Raw genomic sequence first — 17,082 nt, forward strand, 5'->3', positions numbered from 1 at the left:
CTTTGGCTTAGGTATGTTGAATGATACCATCATACCTAATACAGAGATGAGGCAGAACTGTCTACTCCTAGCAGAGACTGATTAGAAGATGAGGACAGAGCAGTCAATCTTGCAGAGATGGTGTGAGAAGCTTCCTTTGTGTACGGGTACGGGTACTATCACTGCACTGGCTTGTCACCGTGAAAAAAAACCAGTTGTGTGTGGTTGCAGTAATAATGCTAGAGCCAATTTCCATTTAATTATTTTCATTTGGTCCAGCTATCTCACTGGAACTCAGTGACATGTGGATGTAGCTTAGACACTGGGCACTGAGGAAACTCTGCATTAGGGCTGCCAGCTCTGGGTTGGAAAATACCTGGAGACTTCGGGGGTGGATCCGGGAAAGGGCAGGGTTTGGGGAGGGACAGGGGCCTCAGCATGGTACAACACCATAGAGTCCACCCTTCAAAGCAACGTCATCACGTTGGGGATGCCCCACCCCTTCCAGGAACGCCCCCAAAGTCTCCCGCTGGGGGTGGAAGATGGACTTGGCAACCCTACTAACGAAACACTCATAAAAAGAGATTGTAACTCATTCTGAACTTATTCACATCTCATTAATAATTCTTAAGTAGTCAAAAAAGTCTTGTTGCATAATGCCCTGTAAGAAAGCAAAATGTTGGTACATGAGTAAGAACAAATCACGGGAGGAAGTAAATTAGAACTGGAATGGAATTTAATTCTACTGGAGAGTTCCTTTTACTATATGGATTCTGGTACCAGTACTAAAGTCAAGACTGCAAGATCTCTGTCTTGAGTAGCAATTTTAGATTGTGTTTGATGGTTAAAATGTATCAGTCACCTGAACACTCGTTATCCATTGATGTCTCCAGTGCATTCCAGTAGACCAGCAAGTTATGAGGCGTGACATGATGGGATGTCACAATTTTCTTAAAGTGACATACAGAAAATGCGACTTCTCCTGGAAAGAATGTTTGCTTTGAATGGAGTTCTTCAGGTATAATATTGAGTTCTGCAAGGCAGAGACCTATGAAAACATCTTCCAGTTTGATGAAAGTGATATTTTGGTAAACATTATATACCTGATTAGCAACATCAGTGGATAAAACATAACCAGTCCCTGAGCAAAAAGGAGGGTAATTATTTCGTGGAAATTCAGAGTAACTCACGTACCACTTGCTGGAAGTATCTCGTATTGGACGGTCATTCAGTTTTAGAAACCCAGTAAAGAATCTAGTAGTCCTGTTTTTCTTTAAAAGGAGTTCCGTTAGGTAATAGGGATTCACAAACATGTCAGAGTCAGTTTTCATGACAAAGCTAGATTGTGGACAGAATTTGTGAACCCATTCAATGCCCATCATGGTCTTTAATGTCAAATTGTAATAGGTATCTATAAAATCCTTTTGGATGATGTCTCTATATTTTTGGCTTTCAGCAGTAACAGCAATCTGATTATCGTGATTCAAACTAATTCCCAGAAGAAAAAATGTCACAATGTGTTTGTTGGCAATTAAGTGTTTTTTGCCCCATGTGTCACGGATAGCCATTCGGGTGTCTGATTGGCTTGGTGATGATGTTACAAGAATTACCAGGAATGGAGGGTTCCTACTGCAATCTATATGTGGCAGGTGCAAAAAGTGTTCACCTGGCCATTTAAATAAACTACTCTTATTGTTTGTTTGACAATCAGTGCAAATTCCGATAGAAGTCAGCTTGTAAAACAAACCTAATCCAGCAGAGACCAAAAACGAAGTGAAAACAAGCACCTTTCTCAGTCTCTTGGAAGTCATCTGAAATAAAAAGAGGACACTGATATAAGGAACATTCTAGGTTGCTTCACTGATGCCTAGTAAACCGAGGACTGATCTACAAATCTTGATTAATTACAGGTATGATTGATTATAGGTCATTCTGACAGTGGCAGCCACTGAAACATTGTTTTTTTAAAAATATGACATCTGTACAGTTGAAGAAAATGTGCAAACTGCAAAATTCAGCTTTCAATAAGGAATGCAGCTAGAACTGGTTATAATAGCTTAGAGCCTCTTTGTCCACATGTAATGGGTTGGATCCTGCCAGGTTTTTTTGCTCAATGTCACCCCATGCCCCTCCTTACTACAGCTCTTGTCCAAAATGGCTTTTATAGATGCAGGTCCCATGATCCCAAGCATAGCCTTATGGGTGGTCAAAGGGAAACCCATCTTCCCCTTTTTAACAATAGAAAAGCTGGCTGGATCCAATCCACTAATAACTAACCACCTTGGTTTCACACAGGAAAACTGGTGAATTGAAAAACACTAGAAAGGCCACATATTCCTTTATATGGTGAAGTTTTCAGTTTTTCATACAGGGACTAATTCCACACACATTTCCTCACCCGAAATGGCACAGTTGGCATGCCTTTATTATGTCAAAAATTAAGGTGTGCATTTACCTCAAACTGGCAAGAGGAAGTGAGATAAGAGTACCCAACAATGCTTTTATGACTGTGATAAATTGCCAAGAGGAACTTGAACTGTCTTTATCCTGGACCTCAAGCATACAAGGATTTATAATGTAAGTCAGCAGCTGGTTAATAGTTACAAGAATTACCAGGAATTATATTTAACTATATTTATTTTAAAAAAAAACAATGTTCAGCTTAATTTCTACTTATTTTGTTCCTTAGCTGTACAACAGATTCAAAGGCTTCATGAAATAATAAGGTTATGACTGTTATTTAATGGAAATTATTCCATTATATCAATACATGAAATTTTACTTTACAATGATATAGTTATATTTTCTTGTTCTAAATAAGCTATTATAAAGGAAAAAATTACACGTATTCACATACTTCTCTTACCTTGAAGGAATAATTGAATTTAGAAAGAAAGTTTGAGTGCCAAGGCAGCATCTGATGAAATCCAGAACAAGATGTGTGTTAGTGAAGTACAAATAAATTTTACTCCCATATTCGTAATGAAAGTGTAAATCCTTATATTTATCATAGAATCATATCCCAAAGCAAATAAGCATACTAGGAATTGTGTAAACATTTTATCTAAATCAAATAAGTAACATCTTTCCTTGTGGGGTTTCCACATGGAGGTGGGCTTGTAAAGGTTCTGCTGAGGTCACTGCTAATACTATGGGGCTTCCACATGGCGGGTTCCCCCAGTTTCCCTGCCCCAGTTCCTCACAGCAGCCTTCCCTGGGCCACTGGGTCTTTTGCAATTTTTTTTAATGGCAACTGAAAATTGCTATTTTGATATATGTGTCACAGGTTGTCTGAAATCTCTAGCTGCTTCTACTGCGGAGATATTACTTTCCCGTTATATCTCCACAATGGAAGGGGTTAGAGAGTTCATAAAGGGGTCATACATCCACCTTAAGGGCTTCTCGGAAGTGGAGCTGTGCTATTGCCCTCCAACATCCCACCTGTGCACCCCACAAATTCAGAACCATTCTCTATTGGTCCAGAGCATGAAGATGAGTTTATAGAGTGGGTCACATGACACAGAGACTGGCTCTGGCAAAATCGTGAAACAATTTGGGGTGAAATTGAGGCTCAGAGCCATTTAAACGCTGCTTTCTGCTCTTCACAAACCACCACAAACTGCCTTAACATTTGTGGATATTTGCGGCAGGTCTTCAGTTTGTGAACCCTGAACCAGCCAAAATTTGTCTTAAACTTATGTCCATGAGCCAGTTTGTGCCCATCCCTAATCATATCTACAGGGAAATCCCCTAGAGCCAACAGAAAATCATTCAGATTCATCTGGGTCTGTGGTCAGATCATTTTAATAGATGCCCCATCTGTGTTGAGTCTTGGTATCCCTTTAAGTCGAAACCCAAGCAAATAGTGATCTGCCCATGACAAAGGAACCATTGTCAATTCCTTCACTCTTGGATCACATTCCTCCTGCCTAGATCAAAATACCAGATCAAGAGCGTGACCTGCACAATGTATAGGACCAGATATTACCTGAGAGAGGCCCATGGTTGTTACTATGAAATCCTGAGCTACCCCTGACAAGACAGCCGTAGCATGAATGCTGAAGTCCCCCAAGACAACCAGCCATCCCTGAGACCACCTCTATCAGCTCAGACAGGGAGACCATTAGGCAGTAAATTGGACAGTTCACTAGGAGAATCCCAATCCTGTTTCAATCAAACAACATTAGGTACACAGCGTTAAAACTAGTAGTGTCCTGGATGGGGCACTGTTTTAGGGAGATAAAATCTTTACAGACTACAGCAACAAGGAAACAGTACTTTTATGCCACTATTACATCTGCACAATGCCGGCCAGCAGAGCCATTCTGGGTGGTCAGAGGTCTATTGCGATCTGGCCTGCAGGAAGAGATGGACTGCTCAGTGATCTACTGCGATGTTTGGTTCAACAGTGACAGGGTCAGATGGTGCCAGGGTGCCAATTTGTCCAGCTGTTTGGGATCCTTTTCAGTTTATTCAGTCTGAGAATGTGGACAGGGTCCTTGGAGGTTTGAGGTCTACCACCTGCTAGTATGACACTTGTCCTTCCTGGCTCTTAAATCTGCCTGGAGGGCTGACTGAGTCTGAGAGGTAGTTAATGCCTCCTCGAGAGACAGAGTGGTTGCCCCAGCTTTGGAACAGGCTGTGGTATGTCAATTACTAAAAAAGCCTGCCCTGGACCCAGGAGAATTCAGTAACTATAAACCAGTCTCAGTTGTTCCATTCTTGGGCAAGGTGGTGCCTGGACAACTTCAAGCATTCCTGAATTAACCAAATTATTTGGATCATTTCCAGTTTGGTTTCAGGCCTAGTTATGGGACGGAAACAGCCTTGGTCACCCTCATGGATGACCTTCACCAAGAGATGTACACAGAGAGCACAACTCTGTTGATTCTCCAAAACCTCTCAGTGCCTTCTGTTTCCATTGATCATGGTATCATTCTGGACCACCTTTCCAGGTTGAGTAGGGAGGCACTGTTTTGTGGTGGTTACAGTCCTACCTGGTGGGTAGGTATCAGCAGGTGGTGCTGGGGGAACTATGCTCAGCCCCTTGGCCTCTGTCCTGTGTGTTTCCTCAAGGCTCCATCACGTCCCCTATAATTTTTTAAAACATATATTTTTTATTTTAGAAAACAAGATAGTAATAAAATGGATACAAAAGAAAAGAGGGATTATATAATAAAAAAGGGATTGTATAACAAGTCAGATACCTCAAAAATACACTGCAAGATATATCAAACAATAACAATTGTTTCTTCCCAACATACCCATCAGAATTTTTGGGACATTTTCTATAAAGTACAATGATTCTTATGTCAAACCTTTTAAATGTCAAATTTTATAATCGATCTATTTTACAACTGTATTGTTAATTTCATCATTACTGCATATTCTACATTGCATATTTCATCATTCTACTTATTATCTATGACTTTTAATATAAGAAAGTTTAAGGAAAAATCTATTATGTATTTGAAAAGGGATATTTTTTTCCTTATACATTTATAATCAAAACTAGAACATAAGAACATAAGAACATAAGAGATGCCAATGTTGGATCAGGCCAAAGGCCCATCCAGTCCAACACTCTGTATCCCACAGTGGCCAGAAATACCAGTGCCATCAGGAGGTCCACCAGTGGGGCCAGGACATTAGAAGCCCTCCCACTGTTGACCCCCCCCAAGCACCAAGATGACAGAGCATCACTTGCCCCAGAGTCCCTATCTATACCTTGTGGCTAATAGCCACTGATGGACCTCTGCTCCATATGCTTATCTAATTCCCTCTTGAAGCCGTCCATGCTTGTAGCCGCCACCACTTCCTGTGGCAGTGAATTCCAAGTGTTAATCACTCTTTGGGTGAAGAAGTACTTCCTCTTATCCGTTCTAACCCGACCGCTCAGCAATTTCATGGAGTGCCCACGGGTTCTTGTATTGTGAGAAAGGGAGAAAAGTACCTCTTTCTCTACCTGCTCTTTCCCATGCATAATCTTATAAACCTCAATCATGTCACCCCTCAGTCGTCGTTTCTCCAAGCTAAAGAGCCCTAGTTCTCATTCAGCCTTATCTTATAGTACCTTCATATACAATACATTTATATACAATTTTAAACTGTTCCTCATTCTAATGTTTAAACTATTTTTCTTTCTAAGTTTGTCTCCTGCTTGCATAATAAGTATGGTAAACACTCCATCTCGCCTCAGGTTTTGAAATTGATTTGTTTTGCAGATAAGTTGTTAATTTTGCCATTACTGCATAATCAGCAAGTTTATTTTCCCAGTCTTCTAAGCTTGAGCAGACATCTGATTTCCATTTTGCTGTATAAGTTATTCTACCTGCTTTCACCATATATTCAAATATCTCTTCCAAAACTCTTGGTAATTTGTTAGGTAATATTCCTAATCGCATATTCTTCACTTCCATGGGAAATTTAAATTTTAATATATTCTGCATTTTCCCATGTATTTCCTTCTAATATTTCTTTGCCTTTTTACAAGTCCACCAAATATGGGAAAAGGTTCCATCTATGTCCTGACATTTCCAACATTTTCCTTTGTAGTTTTTGTCTACTTTCTCAATATCCCTTGCAGTAATATTCTATCTAGAAAATATTTTATACCAATTTTCTCTTAATGCCTGGCTGACTGTGAACTTAATTCATTTTTCCCATAGTTGTTCCCACTGTTGCATAGGTATTTGCTTTCTGAAGTTCTGCATCCATTTAATCATGCATTTTTTCACTTGCTCTTCTTCTGTTTCAAACTGAAGTAATAACATATATCCATTGTAATAAGTGATCTTTTTGTTTTATAATCAGTTGTTTGAATTCAGTCCTCTCTTTTAAAGTTCCACCTTCCGTGTTGATAATCTTCTTTAAACTTGAAGTTGATTGGTAATACAGTAATCACTGAATACTAATTCCTTCATCTCTGATATCTTGCCAGGGTTTATGTTTCCCCTGAGCGTTTACCATATTGCCATACATTTCAAAAAATCGCTTCTTTTGGGGCCATAAATTGAGAATTTGGGGGACTCAATATTTTCAGAAGTCCATCTCTGATTATATTACTTTCTCAAGTTATGATCATTTAAGTTGATTTCTTGATCCATAAGTAACTATGTAGACCTTCATCTAAGTTTGCTGACGTCCCCTATGATTTCCAACAACTACATGAAAATTGCTGGGTGAGAGCATCTGAAGATTGGGGCTGGATTATCACCAATATGTGGATGACGCTCAGCTTAATCTCACATTTTCATCTGATTTCAGGAAGGCTATAAAAGCCCTTAACCAACAAGACAGAAGTGCTACTGGTGAGCGGAAGGTCTGACCCAGGATTTAAGATGTCATCAGTTCTAGATGGGTGACTGTCAGGACCCACAGTCAAACAACCGAGCACACGCTTCTTCGAAGGTTTTACTTTATTGTTAGCACTATGGTAGCATAGACACAGGAATAACTACGACACAGAAAGCTGAGAGAGATATAGGGTATTCAAATGCACCCCACACACACACCTATGGGCCAATCGGCCTGACTCCCGCAGGCGAGAAAGAGGACCAAGGCAGTTAGAGCCGAGGCTGGGAAACGAAACTAGTCTCACGGTTACTTGATGGGAAGACACTACACAGGCTGGTTACAAGGTCAGTGATAACGAGGGGGAGAAGTGAAAAGAAAGGAATGCGGCAGCAACTGGCACACAGGTCATGAAAGCGAACCCGGGCCCATAAACTATATGGCAGCATAGCTAACATTGACACCTTAAACAAGTCTGAGAGTGCTTTTGGACCCAGGCCTACTGCTGGATAAGCAGGTGGCAGCTATGGCACGGAGTGCCTTTTACTGGCTTTGACTCGTTAGCCAAGTGTGACCTTTCCTGAGTGGGTAAGTTCTGACTACTGTAGTACATACCCTGGTTACATCTAAATTAGATTACTGCAAAGTATTGTATGTGGAGCTGGCTTTGAAAAGTGTTCAGAAATTTCAATTGCTGCAGCCAGGATGCTGACTGGAGTGGATCATAGGTGCCCAACTGCTACAGTCATCTTCTGAGGCACTGCTTTGGGTGCCTCCACTTTCTGACATTAGACAGGTGTCAATCCAAGAGACAGCTTTCTCAGTCAGGGCACCAAAACTCTGGAACTCTCTCCCAGAGAGACTCACCTTTCCCCATCTGTTACCATCTCCCACCAGTGAGGAAAGATTTTTTGTTTGTTTTATCTGGAGTTCCCTCAGTGATCACTCCTTCATGCCGTATGATTTAAAAGTTGTTTTTATGTATGTGTATTTTAGCTTGGCTTTAATTCTTTTAATGATGTGTTTTTGTTTGGTTTTAAAGGTTTTAAAGACTTTTTATAATTTGTTATTACTACTTTTGTTTTATCGTATTTTAATTTTGTTAACTGTCTTGGTGGCCCTGATGAGCACAAAAAGGTGAGGTATACATTTTAAAACATAGCAATGATAAAATAGCAAGTACTTTCATGGGGGTAGATAAACAGGGAAGGTTCATCCAAGAATGGATATGTAACAATAACTGAGCTATAAGTGCTGAAATTTTAAGATATAGATGAGGCAGGATATAAATATTTTAAATAAATAAAAATTAAGTAGTAAGAATGTATAGGTTCAAGGTCTTTTTCCCTAGACCTTTCTAACACAGTCAATGTTAGACAAAGACTCTACATTTAGCTACAGTCTGACGTGTTCAACAGGGATGGCTCTCTGTGCGCCTGCATTTGTATACCTCCAGGGCTCTCTGTTTCCACAAATGTTTTTGCAGTTTCAGGAGAAAAAACAAGGTTTCTCCCCTTTTGCCTCACAGCATCAGACTTCCATGTTTCCAGGAATTCCCATGCTGCACCACAAGAGGGGGCAAACTTTGTTTTGGCTCCTGAAACTGCAAAAACATTTGCGGAAATGGGGAAGAGCCCCGGGAGGTATACAAATGCAGGAGCATGGAGAGCCATCCCTGCGGAAAATGTCTCTGATAGGAGGACTCAATTGCTGCAGTTTTTACAATCCCCACAGATCCCTGTCCAGCTTCCTTGGCTACAGTTTATTCTCAGATTTTTCCTTCTCTTTTCCTTTCCTTGTCTCTTCCTCTTCTCCTCATCCCCTCAGGAAAATGCTAACTCTTAGACTGCATCTTATTGATGCAAGGCACTTTCCTTGCCCTCGCCAGTGATTCACAGAATAGGAGCAATGGGGGTGCATGCTAGCATCACAGTGGCATGATATCACTTCTGTTGCAAAATTGATAGTGGCATCATGACATTGGGGACAAAATTCTAGGATTCAGCAAAACTCTATGGTCTAACTACAGTTTTTGGCAAATCCTAGAACATCACTCCCAACATCATAATGTCACTTCCAGTTTTCAACAGAAGTGATGTCACATGTGATGCCAGTGTGCCTGCCCCTGCCCACTCTATCTACACATTACAAAGTCCTTGTGTTGTTTGGGAACAACATGACAACTTTACATCACACGTGTGATGGGAGTCTTTTGCCTCCCAGATACACACCAGCTCTTTTTTGTTTATGACCAAAGCAGGGAGGGAGAATTTACATGTAACCACCTAAGTAAATATAATATACCTATATGAGTTGATGAGGGGAGAGAGTCATCATTAGAAATCTTCAGGAGGCACTGCAAGGCTATTTTATCTCCCAGTGCTTTTAATGGGGCATAAATTGCAGACACCTTTTGGGGGAGGGGGTATCTGAGGTTTTATTCTGTGGGGGGTTTAAAATGTTAATGTTTTAACTGTGACATCTGCCATCCCCCCGACCTTTTGAACAACAGGGCTGAGATCTAGAATAGGGAAACAAATGTACTTCTGGGGGTGTAGAGTGCCTTTGCCTCTTTACTCAGTAACAACATTCTCCTGCCTACCTACCCACCCACTTCGACTTCAAGAGTAAATTTCCTCCGTTCACAAGTTAGGAGAGTCTTCGAGCATCATGACTTTACCCTCCTTCCCTCACACTTCCTTCCATTAGCAACAAAGATACTCCTTTAAAAAAAACTGATTAAACTTATCCAAGACTGAACGCAAGTTTCAGTGTTTTATGGTCAGCCTGTTGCTTTGCCAATAAATTCAAGTGCATGCAAGGCTCAAAGTTTCAGTGTTTTATGGTCAGCCTGTTGCTTTGCCAATAAGTTAAAGTGCATGCAAGGCTCAAGAAAACCCATCTCTCACCATCTCTGTCTGGGTTCTGAGAAAAATGAGTGGCTGATATCAGGTAAAACATCTAATCTATGTTTAACTGCAAGGATTTGGGACAGCAGTTCAAAGGAGAAAAATCCAGAAGTGCATCAAAAATCTAGTTTCGATTATATAATCAGAGTTCTTCTGTGCCACCATCATTAAGGCCATTGGAAGTGCAAAACTATCTACGCAGCTTGGGGAGACTTCCTAGCTTGTGCTGCCCACTTTGGCTGCCATGCCAGGACTTGGGGGGGCGGGGGTAGCCAGATCTGACTAGGTCTATTCTGAAAGTTAGAGGAAATTTCGTTTGGATTAGTTAGCCTTCTGAGATTAACAAACAGGGTGTGTTCTAAGAAGATTATGATTAGTTACCCTCTGAACGCACATTCTTGCTTCAAGATAAGGGATTTTGTCACATGGCTACAGCTTTGTGTTGCCTTATTAAACCCTACTGCTGCTTATTCAAAGTTTGGATGACATTAATATTTTAGCTCTTCATTAAAATAAGCATGAACCGTGCAGTGCTTTCTCTATTACAAAATTTACAACTAGGGTCCTCTGTTAAAGAAACATTCAGATCACCCATTGGATCATTAAAAACACAGGCAATGGCGGGGCACCTCCCATGACGGTCTTCCTTTTCCGTGCCCTAGGCGGCGGCGGCGGCAGCAGCAGTGGGGGTATTTGCAACGACTGTGATCATTAGTCTTGTGCCTGCTCAGCAGCAAGGGACGTGGATTTCAGCATGAATCCTTCTCATAGACACTTGTTGAACTGAGCCCCGATGTCTTTAACGCCCACAGGTGCTTTGCTACTTGAGAGCTGCCTGTTCGGCTCATGGTACTATTTCTCAAAAGCGCAAAACTCCACACACACCCCACAGAGAGAGAGAGACACTAATCAGTATCCTGCATTCTTCATTATATTTTGCCAAGAGATTTGTGAATGTTTGTCAAAGAAAGATGTGGTTCTTAGTAAGAGAAAATTTAAAAACCTAATTTAACATCTGTCGATACCTGAGAATGTTTCCAGCTTGGGTACCTTATTTGAATGAAGGCTGCGGTTCTTATGCACACTTTCTCGGGAGCAAGTTCACTGAACTCTGTGGACTGAGCGAACGTGCACAGGATCATATAATGAATAGGAAAACCAGATGGAAAGGCAGGAAGGGCTCGTGTACCTGTCACAGTTGAACAGATGAGACATGCCGGGGGTGCTGCCGTGTTTCCTTAAATTGTATAAACGGCGCCGGCTCAAATCCCCCCTTCTTCGCCACCGCTCGAAGCAGGGCGGCATCCTTCAATGCCTCGGATATCCCTACTCTGATTGTTTGGGGGGGGGGTATTGTGCCTTTCTTGGTTTTCTTTAGCCGGCACACAAAAAAATCTGCATGAAATCACGAATCGCCTTTCCTAATTAACAAAAGCTGTTGAAGAGTTTCCTGGAGTTAATGGTTTAGTTTCAAATGCACGCGAACCCCCGGGTTTCCTTACCTTCTTCTTCTGCAATACACGCCTTTGCTTTACTAGCCATGCTGCATGAGAGCTCCAGTGAGAGATCTCAGATCTTTCGCACAAGAAAGAAGATCAGGATTTCTCGCCTTCATTTCCAGACATCTCCTGGTACATCAGAGGAACTAACTTGGTATCTGTCATCGTCTTAAAGGACTTTGACTTGGGAGGGGTTTAAAAAGTCCCTGTGATAGAGGAAACCCGAGTCCACTGCATTTGTCTCTCTCCCTCCCGGTATCACGGTGCTGTGATCAGCAGCAAACCACAAAGTTAGGAACAGTCTACAAATGCTCTCGCTTTGTACTCGGTGAAAAGGTGGGCGGGAGGAGTCTGTGCCCATACCTCTTCTGAAGTTCTGCTAATGCACTGGGAAACAGAAATATTTAATGATTCGAGAGACCTGGAAAACTTCTCAGATCAGCTTTCCTTTTTACAAAATAAGCACCAGACACTGTTAACGACCAGATATGACACAAAAATATTTAATTCATCAGAGAATTTGCACACGTGCCTCTAAAATGTTGCTTGAGCTTCTTCCTCCCCCCCAGGGGGCCTTGAAAACAGCTGAAAGACACTATAAGGTCACAAGTAAAAAACAGAGTAAAATAGCAATACTTACAGAAGTTTACCAAGAAATGGGCTGCCTGGGAGCATTGCATTCGTTTTGCCTCCTCATGGATAAAATTCTTGTTTCTAGTGGCCCTGCAGGACACAGAATTGTTCACAACCTGCCCAATAGCAATAAACAAATGATAAGATGGTAAGTAGGTGGACTTGCTTCTAATTCTTCTGCCTTAGTTTTATTAATTGCTCACTGCATCAATCAAGATGGATATACTTATGCATGAGGCCTCAAATAGGATTGGGGGACATAAAAATGTAAGAAATAATTGAATTTCAGACTAAGGGTTGGATGCAGATTAAATTGGCGGTTTCTACCTATTCTCCCTTTCTACTACAGCTTTCCCCCATGCTTTTGTTCCTTGTTCCTAGTCCTTATATCTCTGCTGCTGCTTATCTCTTCCTGGGTCAGGATCTGGCCCTTGCTTCTGGTCAGTCCTGGAGTTGGGGTTACAGCTGCTGTTGGAACCTCATCCCAAGGCAATGGTGTCCAGACTTCTGTCGGGGAGCCAACTTTCCTTCAAGCCTCCCCCTTGGCTAGTTCTCAGAACTGTGGGGAGAGCGTCACCTCTTTCTTGTTCCCATGCCACTGGCCCTCCAGCATTCCTGTTTACTTTTGCATACATCAGTAGCCCTAGAAGAGAGATGGGAGTGTTTTCCAGCAGCTTCCTGCTACAGCACCAAAGTCTAGTAACACATTTCAATTTGTGCACAAACCCCAGGTTATCTGCATCTTCATTCCTCTTTGTCTTCCTCTGCAGGGGGGATACGTTTCCCTATACTGCTGTCTCTATGACCAGGAAGCCAGAAAGGGTAGTATCTCTCTATATAATAATTCTCTGTTGGTGGTGGCACACTGCTGAACATTCCACACAGCGCAACAACCTTTGGCTCTGTGATCTGTCACTCAGAAGCTGTCCCTATCCACTGGCTGCGTTACCTGAGTCTCGCCTCCAACATTCTAAACAGTTTGCTGTTTCTCTCCCCCCCATAGCCAGTCAGAACACAGAGGTTATTTGCATATGTGGCCTGATTGGCCTTTGCCTCAGAGCACAGAGGTCATTAGAGGCCTTTGCCTCTAACATTCTAAACAGTTTGCTGTTGCTGTTCTGAGTTAAAATGTGTTCTGAGGTACCCTTAGTGCCTGTTGGGAGAAACCATTGTTGCCAATCTCCAGCTGAGGGCTGAAGATCACTCAGAATTACAACTGCTTTCCAGATGGCAGAGATCAGTTCCCCTGGAGAAAATGGTGGACTCTGTGTCCTTATATCCTGCTGAGATGGCCCCTGTATGACAGCAAATGTGATGTAGCAGTCAGGGCTTCAGAGCACGGTAGAGGCTGCAGGTGAGGGGTGTGTGGAAAGCTGAAGAGTGAGTGGGAAATAAAGGTAGGTTGATGATTGGCTGGGAAGGAGATAGGATTGCCAACTCCAGGTGGGAAATTCCTGGAGATTTGAGGGATGGAGCCTGGAGAGGGTGAGGTTTCAGGAGGGGTGGGACCTCAGACAGGTACAATGTCATAGACTCCACCCTCCAAACCAGCCACTCCATCATGGGGAACCATTGTTGCCAATCTCCAGGTGAGGGCTGGAGATCACTCAAAATTACAACTGTTCTTCAGGTAGAGAAGAGAAAATGGTGGATTTGGTGTCATACCCTGCTGAGGTCGCCACAGCAAATTGACACTGAGTGCCCAAGGCCAGGGCACTCTCCTAGAGCCAATTTCTAGATCTCTTTGTGTTTATTTCCACAACGGGCCTTATTCCTAGTAACTCAATAAAGTGTCATTTGTGAATTCAGACTTCATGAGTAACTACAGTGGGGTTGCCAGCCTCCAGGTGGGGCCCAGAGATCTCCAGCTTTTACAACTGATCTCCAGCTGACAGAGATCAGCTCCCCTGGAAAAAATGGCTGTTCTGAATGGTGGACTCTATGGCATTGTACCATGCTGAGGCCCCTTCTTAAACCCCACCCTCTCCTGGATCCTCCCCCAAAGTCTCCAGGTATTTTCCAACCCAGACCTGGCAACCCTAAACTACAGCTAGTACAGAGTCAGGTTAGCAAACCTGCTACTAATTCTAGTTTGAAATCCCAGTTTGATTGCAACCAACAAGCACTAGTTTGTTGGACAATCTTTATTCAGACCTCACAGTTAACCAAGGTTTTATCAAACCATGGGTTCTAAACAAAATTTTATCATGATATGTGAATGTACCCTAAATGTCTATTTAGGCATGCACTCTGTCTCCAGTATTAACCAGCTAGGCATTCCTATATGCATCTTCTATTTCCTACTTTAAAAACAACAACAAAAACTCACAATTTGGAATATTTTTCACCCTGATTCCTTTGAGAGATGTCAGAAATGCAGTTCCCCATGATCCATCATGGAAAACAATAAGGATTGTTCATGTATTGTGGATGTCTGTTGGAATTAAGGGAGTTTGCTTCTTATGAGAGTGTATATGTTTGCATATATGAGTGTTGTATGATTTATCATAGAGCCCTGCCTTTTCATCTTAGTTTGAGCTCTGCCTTTATTTATTTTGTATAACTTGATATTCACCCCAAAGACTCCCAGGAAGGAACATTTTGCAACACAAACTCACAATTGTTTCTTTTGTTAAGCCAGGTTGGTTAAAGTTCTGGTATAATTGTGTCCTGATAGCATAGCTTCTTTCAGCATGTATGTAAATACTCTGTAGAGCACATTGCAAGTGCCAAGGGCCTGGATACAAAATTGGTGTGAGCACTAAAACTTCAGTGGTGCACAAAATTAGGCTGCTTAAGCCTCAGTGGGATTCTATGTCTTTCATGTGGTTGTGCACAGCCTGGTTTCTCTTAAGATCACCATTCTTTTTAGGGATGGGCACAGACTCAAAAATCCTGGTTCAGTTCAGTGTTTCGGGGTGGTTCCAAACTGAACCCTGATCCAAACCAAGCCAAAAATGCCCACACTAGCCAGTTTGGACCCCATTTCTCCCAGCCATGGAAAGGGGGGGAATCGCCCAGGAAGGGTTAAATGGTTGGCAGATTGGAAGTGGGGGGAAGCAAAACAGGCCACTGAAATGGCTTGCGCCTGTCCTCTGTTAGGCTGAACAAACAGCCAAGCCAGACAAAATTCTGGTAATTGTTCAAAGAAGGCGCCTTCTCTGAACATGAGTTTGGGGGCTATGAACCAGGCCAGATTTTGTGCCGAATTTTGGCTCATGAACTGGTTTGTGCCCATCACTACTTCTGTTATAGGGAGATCACATTTCTCAGCATTCCGACTGAAATAATTTGTGCATATAATACCCTTCTAAAGAAACATGTTTCAAGTCCTTGTGATTGCTTTGTGGCATGGGATTGCATTGTGCTCTGCTGGACATTTTTAATTTCAGTTTTCATTTTAAACTTTTAACTGAAGTCTGTTTGCTCCTCCAGCATTGGCCAGCAGCAAGGAAGCAATCTCCCCTTCTTCTCCTTCCCACTGCATTATCTTAAAATATTGACAAAAGGGCAAGTCTTTGATGACTGAGCATCCTAGTGACTGGAAAACCACGGCCACAGGAGTAAGTCCATTCTTTTTCAGCAGTACTTTATCATATGTGCTTGTAGGACTGTGAAATATCAAAGCACCAAGAATTAGTCTGTTGCCAGTTTGGTGTAGTGGTTAAGAGCACAGACTCTAATCTGGGCGAAGCGGGTTTTGATTCCCCACTCCTCCACATGAAGCTGCTGGTGTGACCTTGGGTCAGTAATAAGTTCTTTCAGAGCTGTTCTCTCAAGGGCAGTTCTCAAGAGAGCTCTCTCAGACCCACCTACCTCACAGGATGTCTGTTGTGGGGAGGGAAGGGGAAGGGATTGTAAACCTCTCTGATACTTCTTCAGGTAGTGAAGAGCAGGGTATAAATCCAATCTCTTCCTCCTCCCCCTCCTCCTTCTCTTCATCTTCTTGACTGGAGCTGGAATGTGTGGGGGGATTGTTAGCTGAAGGGGGTGCTTTTAATTACTATGAAATGGGAAATAGACGCTGACCATTACAATTCAATCCTAAGCAGAGTTACACCATTCTAAACCCAATGAAGTCAGTCGATTTAGAAAAGTGTGAATCTGTTTAGGGTTGCACTACTAATCAGCCTTAAACAATGGAAAACTAAATAATGGAAAACTTCATTGTCGTTTCATGTGACAATGCCAAATGAGATAATGTTTCTAGGAGGATGGGTTCAGTCACCTTTATCATGGCAACCAGATCCAGGTGGGGACAGCTAAGCAGACAGTGCAACTTAGAAACTGTGGTATTTGTGGTTCCAGAGATAAAACAAGGAGTGGCTTAAAACAATTTTAATCTAACCAGTAGCTCAAACATCTTGTATGGCAGTCTCTAAGCCTTGCTCTAGAAAAATCTAAGGTCATGTTATCTTAGGGAAAGTCCAGAAATTACTAATTCATTAGCACTGTAAAATGTAAATTAATGAGTCTTTAAATTCTCTCAGTGCAGTAATAATGTTTTCCCCTTTGTAGCCAATGGACACAAAAGAGGGGAAAGGGGAAGGAGGTGCATGAGCAGTTGGCCAAAAAATTAAGTGATGATGTGCATCCACCAGGAAAATCCTCATCATTGTCCTTAAGTATGATGCTAAAGGAAAGAAAAATTATGCCGCTCCAAACACATGTATCCAAGACTGACATCGTATTCTATATATTATGGATCCATTAGACCAAAAAATAAGATGATCTTTTGTGTGATGCACAACAGTAATCTAGAGACGACC

The 17,082-nt window shown here is 42.0% G+C and overlaps 1 protein-coding gene across 1 annotated transcript; it reads right to left on the minus strand.

The window, feature by feature from the left end:
* Positions 1-628: 628 nt before the first annotated feature.
* Positions 629-3,982, minus strand: LOC107122477 (beta-1,3-galactosyltransferase 5-like). Its single transcript, XM_015425581.1, has 3 exons — positions 3,968-3,982; positions 2,846-2,896; positions 629-1,790 (listed from the first exon to the last, which is right to left on the minus strand). The coding sequence occupies exons 1-3, from the start codon at positions 3,980-3,982 to the stop codon at positions 834-836; spliced, it is 1,023 nt and encodes a 340-aa protein (XP_015281067.1). The 3' UTR covers positions 629-833.
* Positions 3,983-17,082: the final 13,100 nt, after the last annotated feature.

Source organism: Gekko japonicus, unplaced genomic scaffold (assembly GCF_001447785.1).
Source record: "Gekko japonicus isolate JY-2015 unplaced genomic scaffold, Gekko_japonicus_V1.1 scaffold868, whole genome shotgun sequence".
Lineage (NCBI taxonomy): Eukaryota > Metazoa > Chordata > Lepidosauria > Squamata > Gekkonidae > Gekko > Gekko japonicus.